Source organism: Cebus imitator, unplaced genomic scaffold, assembly GCF_001604975.1.
Source record: "Cebus imitator isolate Cc_AM_T3 unplaced genomic scaffold, Cebus_imitator-1.0 Scaffold26, whole genome shotgun sequence".
Taxonomy (NCBI): domain Eukaryota; kingdom Metazoa; phylum Chordata; class Mammalia; order Primates; family Cebidae; genus Cebus; species Cebus imitator.
In genome coordinates this window covers 10,598,405-10,605,296 of record NW_016107341.1, presented here as the reverse complement: position 1 = coordinate 10,605,296, position 6,892 = coordinate 10,598,405, and the positions used below count along the sequence as shown (strand labels likewise).

Sequence of the window (6,892 nt, the reverse complement as noted above, 5' to 3'; positions counted from 1 at the left end):
TAACTTGATTTTACGTAGGCAGCAGTTAGTACTTATAGAAGCTAATAAATAATGGATAAATTTGTGTCATCATTCAACTATGACATTGAAACTGATAAACTTAGTTGATACACGTAATATTGTCACATGGAGGGGATGGGATGGGGAGGATAGTAAAGCTACCTAAAGACAAAAGATTTTTTAAAATCTTTTTCTCTACAGTATCTTCAGAATATATTCTTTGTTTCCATTTTATTGTTTCTAGCTTTTGATACTACTGAAACCTAGGAGGGATGTTATTAGTACCTTATTTTATTTTATAAAATATATATCAATTTGAAGTCCTTTTATCAGTATTTTAGCACAGATGCTATTGCTTTTTGGTTATACATATCTGACAAAATTCAATGTTTGTCTTTTCCTTTGAGATATTTTATTATAAATTTTCTTTTGCAATGATCAAACTATACAATTATCTCGTTTTAAAGGTGTCTATATTTTACAAGTGCTAGTACAATATACTTAAGTATAATACCTATTATACTAAGTAAAGCATCACTTTACACCTTACTAGCATATTGATGATTGATAATGCAACAGATTATACTGCTCAGAACAAAATTACCCTTTCCCTCTCTTTTACCCTATTTCAAATTCATGTCATATTAATCTTCATGTTGGAATCATATCACATGACATTATGTGCATTTTATGTTTTGGTGGAATTAGGGAGAAAAGGCTTTGGGATCATAAGAGTATTGAGGAAACTCAATGAATTTGAAAACAACTGATAGGCTCACTCTTATAAACCACATATTGATGCCACATATGGATATATTGTCACTCAAGTCAGAGTGTGAGAATATGATCCTTCAATGATGCTGCAGCTCACGATCCTTTTTAAAGAACCATGCCAAAACATTAACAGCTATCACTACTAGTATTGTACAATTTCCTACAGGACCCTGAAATCCATCTTCAGTATTTTTATCAGCTTCGCACACACCATGTATGTATAAATGTGTATATGTACATATGTGGGGGAATATATACATGCATATTTATAATTATACATTTGGTTACAGTTTCTTAGTATTTTATGACCTTTTTTCAGTGGAGTGTCTCTTTCCTAAGGCTGTGTTTATAAAATATAACCCAGATGCTTACAGTTTGAGGAAGACAAGGGAATTTAGCATTCTGAGAAAAACTGACATCTTTATTTTGTCCCATGAGACTGCATGAACTAGGAAGATCAAGCTGATCCAGCTGACAATCTGTTTCTTTCTTTTTGGTTTTTAAGCGTTAAATGAGAGTGTTTACTAAAGGAACCAAACGATTTTTCCTACTTGTTAAAGATATATTTAAATAAGGTAATGGCTATAGAGCACACTCTCAAATGAAATGTACCCAAGCAAATATTTTCAGGAAGCATTCAAGAATAAAAATCAAAATTCAGAATAGTTTCAGTTTGCTTTTGCTATGAATAAAGGGAATTGGGCATCTTTTCTAGTTAAGAGCTCACTCATTAAAAGACAGGGATTTATTTCTTCAAGGCCAAAGGCAGTGAGTATAGGTCCCAGCCTTTAGTTCCTCTGTCACTGGGTGGTAGTGTCAGCATGACCTATTAACCCTGAAAATATTCAAGCAAATATCAGAGTAACTTAGGACCTAGAATAGATTGCACATTCAATGATGGGACTTACATGCTCTTTCTCCTTTCCCTCCCTGCCTCTATCCTGTTTGATATTCACAGCACTCGCAAACAAAATTACATGATGAATTTTTCACGACAACATGGGCTCAGGCACTTCTACAACAGAAGACGAAGGTCACTTAGGCGATACCCATGAAGAATCGAAAAGTTTTCTTTTTCCTTCCAACATGTGATGTGTTGCTCTCCATTCTTTTAAATCTCGCACTGCATCTGATATTAGGAAATCTCTGTGAAGGACTGGGTGATTACCTGAAAGCCCTTCTCAAGACCGAGTGTACACCACTTTCCCACACTGTGAACTAATGACAAGTGACTTATTTGCTTATAAGTAAATGTCTTCATGTTGATGTGTCCGTGGAAGTTGTGATCTGTTGTAATATCAGTTACAGTGGCAGTATTGACAATAAGAAATAGTTTAACAGAAAAATGAAGTTTAAGCACAAAAAAATTTAAGAGATTTTATGTTTAAAATGGCATTTAGCACAGTATTTAACATTCTTGGTCACAAAGCTATTTAAGTGGACTGTATTTCAGCTATGTCTCATATTTTATATTATTAAATTATCATTGTCCTTTATTCTCTTCTACAATATAACACATTGAAACTGTATTTACTTGTTAGGTTGTAATATTTTGCTGCTGAATTTGGGGCTACTTATATTCTGCAGAAAATTAATTGAAATACCTATTCAAGAAGATAGTTGTAAAGATTATTGTATCTCCTTTAATATACTCCTTAAAATTGTATGTTGGTTTAGCGTTGTTTTGTGGATAAGAAAAATGCTTGATCCTGAAATATTTTCTACTTTTGTGGATGAAGACCCTATTTCCCACAAAGAAGTTCCCATTTCTTTGTCTAAAGATTTTTTTAAGTGTTCTGTGGCTGATTTACTAACAGTAACTGCCATTTTGTGTCTGTGATAACAGAGTAATTTGTAAAACAGTGGATGTTTTCTCATTGTGTTTTCTTCGTGAATTGTTTTTTCTGCGGGTCATATTCATACCTTTGGAGGAAGTTGTATCAACACCAGCAACAGTATAATGGCCCTGTAGCTCTGAATGCTATTTGTGTAACTGAAAGGTTGCACTCTAGGGTGAACCAAGCTAAAAGCCCATGCTTAAATAAAAATTATGTCCAAAAGCCATTGAAGTTCATTGGTCTTCATTCATTTTTAATTAAATTTTATGTAAGATGTATAAGCCTGGTCAGGTTTGGAAATTATGATGTCAAATATTTGCACCAGTTTTTTCATCATTTATAATAGCAATTAAGAAGCCACACTTTCCATTTAGCCATTTTTCTTTATTCACCTTTTTCTGCTAATTACTCTGTAATTACACTAAGAAAAGTCAACAGATAATTCTGACAATGAGTTCATTTCTGAGAATTTTGTTAGCTGCTAATGTTTGTCTCATAATGAGCATTCATGTGTTCACTGAGTAAATATTTACTGAGTGCTATGGGCCAGGCACTGTGCTAAGTAAGTGTTGAGGATAAAATGGGGATTGAGACATTTTCCCTTCTTTATTTTAACATCTACAAAATAAAAAAATATGTTAATATTATTATTTTTTTTTAATTCAAGAGAAGAAAAAAGAATGTTAAAACTAGAGGTTTCAGCAATAGCAAACTTTCTCAATACTTTTGACCCCTCTAATGCTAAGCCTAAATACTCCTACAATGAATGAATGAATATTTTAAAGAGCAAATACACCCACTGGAGAACAGCACCTCTTAAAACACTTACATGTGAAAGAACTAATTTCAGAGGATTCTTTGTACCATAGTCCACTTTAGTCATTTTGTGTACGTAATCCTTCATCAAATATCTATTAAGGGATACCATGTGCCAAGCACGGGAAAGGGCACTAGAGATGGAATAGTGAACAAAAGGAGACACAATCTCTGCACTAAGGAAAGTCACAGTTAGTGGTGGAGGAAGATAGTTACTAATAATAATCACATAAATAAACTGATAATTGGGTAAATGCCTCACTAAGCACTAAATATTCTTTTTATAAGCATCTATTAAACATCTATATTAATGTACATTATTTGTGAAACTACCATGAATGAAGCATGTGTTTCTTTCTCAATGTGTAGTCTGGACAGAAACTCAGAAATACCAACTAATAGATACTGTACTAGGAAGAAGTTGCTGCTGTAGATATGTATTTTGGATCTAATGAGCGCAGAAAAGAGAGTGGTCTATAAACATCCAGCCTGGGCAACATAGTGAGACCATATCTCTACAAAAAAACTTAAAATTAGCTGAGCATGCTGGCATGCACTGTAGTTCCAGCTACTCAGGAGACTGAGGTGGGAGGATCTGGCCTTAACTGAGCCCAGCAAAGTCGAGGCTGCAGTAAGCTGCAATCCCACCTGGTCGACAGAGCAAGATTCTGTCTTAAAAAACAGTAAAAAATAAAAATTAAAAAATTGCAAATGATACCATAGTTAGTGGTGAAAAACTGGATGCTTTCTCCCTAAATTCAAGAACAAAACATTTCCTTTTACCACTTCTATTCAACATTGTACTAAAGATTCCAGCCAGAGCAGTAAGTTTAGAAAAAGAAAAGGCATCCAGATTCAAAAGTAACGTGTAAAACTGTCTTCCTTGGGAAACAACATGATCATGTGCACAGAAAAGCCCACAGAATCTATGAAAAGCTACTAGAACTAGTAATTGGGTTTTATAAGATTACAGGATACAAAATCAATATAAAAAGATCAACTGTTCTTCTTCATTGTTCATGGGAATTTAAATTAGTATAGCCATTACGAAAACTGGCATAAAATTTCCTCAAAAAACTAAAAATAGAACTACCATATGACCAAGTAATACCACTTCAGGGTATATATGGAAAGGAACTGAAATCATTATGTCAAAGGAACATCTGCACTCCCATGTTCATTGTAGCACTGTTCACAATAGCCAAGATACGGAATCAACCTAAGTGTCCAGAAGTGGATGAATGGATAAAGAAAATGTGGGACCAGGTGCAGTGGCTCACACCTGTAATCCCAGTACTTTGGGAGGCCTAGGCAGACAGATCACTAAGGCCAGGAGTTCGAGACCAGCCTGGCCAACATAGTGAAACCCTGTTTCTACTAAAACTACAAAAACTAGCCAGGCATGGTGGCAGGTGCCTGTGATCCCAGCTACTCAGGAGGCTGAGGCACAAGAATCACTTGAATCCTGGAGGTGGAGATTATAGTGAGCCAAGATGGCACCACTACACTCCAGCCTGGGTGACAGAGACTCTGTCTCAGAAAATAAAAGAAGAAAATGTGGTATATATACAAAATTCAGCCTTAAAAAGGAAGGAAATCCTGGCATTTGTGACAACTTTTGGATGAATCTGGAGAACATTATGCAAGTAAAATAAGCCAGACACAGATAGACAAACATTGCACGATCTCATTTATATGTGAAATCTAATAAAGTTGAACTCCTACAAGTAGAAAGTGGACAGAGCAATGGTTACCAGGGGCTGGGGCTGGGGCTGGGGGTAGGGAGGAAGGGAATGGAGAGTTGTTGATCAAGCATACAAAATATCAAATAGACAAGAAGTTTTCAGATCTGTTGCACAGCAAAGTGACTACAGTCAATAATAATTTATTGTATATTTCAAAATAACAGTAAATTTCCAGTGTCTTACTATGAAAAATGATAGGTAAGTGAGGTGATGGATACGGTAACTAGCTTGATTTAATCCGGCCACATTGTATACATATATCAAAACATCGAACCCCACAAATGTGTACAATTATGATTTTTCCATCAAAAACAATATTAATAAATTATTTTAAAAGATCAGTTGTAATTTTGTGCAGTGGCGGTATCATAGCCAGTGGGATTTATCCAAAGCACAATTATTGCTAATTGAAAAGTTCATTGTATTTCTATATGCTAGCAATGAACAAATGCTTTTTAAAACTCTTCTTAAATATTTATTAATTTATGTTAAGTGTGAGCCAAGGTAATAGGACAAGTTATTAATAATTTAAATGACAGACCAGGCATGGTGGCTCACGCTTATATCCCAGCACTTTAGGAGGCTGAGGCAAAAGGATAGCTTGAGCCCAGTAGTTGGAGACCAACCTGAGTAACATAGCGAAATCCCATTTTTACTAAAACTTCAAAAAATTACCCAGGCATGGTGGTATGCACCTGTAGTACTCAGGAGACTGAGGTAGGAGAGTCACCTGAGCATGGGAAGCAAGGTTGCAGTGAGTTGAGATTGCACCACTGCATTCCAGACTGGGCAATGAGAGTGAGACCCTCCCTAAAAAAAATAATAATAATAAATAAATAAGTTTTAAAAATTCATGATGGTGGCTACCTTGGGTAGGGGAATAAGATCAGAGAAGTGTATGCAGAAGATCTCAGCTCTATCTAAAATGTCTTATTCCTTTTTAAGAAAGAATACAATAATGTTAAGGTTTAAATGAATTGTATTCATATAAAATTGTTTATTGTATTATCCTCTATTCTTATGTGAAGACCTAAATATAGCAAAAAGAATAAGGAGAATGTATCACACAGACTCAGTGGGAATATATATTCTAAAAATAAAAGTATACGTGCAAAAACATGAAGTCAGGGACTAGCCTGGCTCCTCAGGGGAGACGCAGAGCGTTGGATTTGAGGGGCTTATAAGAAGCAGCCTGAAAAGATGGGGAGGAGCCCATGTTGCAGGAGTGACAGATGGGGAGTAATTTCTCATTCTAACAAAATTCAGCTTTAACCAGGAGGCATTCATTGAGAAGCTATTGGAGGGTTTTAAGCAGATGACTTTGGGTCACTTGCTCTGGCCGAGGTGTGGAAAATTGTTGGAGTGAGTGAAGAAAAGCTGGGAGACCAGAATTTATAGGTAGTCTTGAGAGGACAGCTAAGGAATATTTTTAAATTGTCTGACAATAATTTTACCAACGATTCATACGTCTCCAGGCTAACTACAAACTGTTCACCTACAAAATATAGTAATAAAGACAAAAAGCGACTATGCATGTATGTATTGTTCAGAAAAAAAATCAGCAGTTATTAAAAGAATTCCAGTTCAGAGGTGAGAGGGTTTGTCATGATTACTGTTTCTCCCATGTAGTCCTTTGGGTGTTTATTAAAAATAAATGGTTACAGTTTTTTTAAATAATCCAACGTGACTGTAAACTGATGCTGTCTTTATAGACATGGG

General features: G+C 35.2%; 1 protein-coding gene across 1 annotated transcript in view; it reads left to right on the top strand.

Moving 5' to 3' along the window:
• Positions 1-2,838, top strand: part of RELN (reelin) — a 288,489-nt gene extending 285,651 nt beyond the window's left edge. Inside the window, exon 61 of the mRNA XM_017523146.1 lies at positions 1,733-2,838. Within this exon, the coding sequence (XP_017378635.1) occupies positions 1,733-1,829 (97 nt within the window). The 3' untranslated portion in view covers positions 1,830-2,838. The remainder of the gene's footprint in view (positions 1-1,732) is intronic.
• The last annotated feature ends 4,054 nt before the right edge of the window (positions 2,839-6,892 follow it).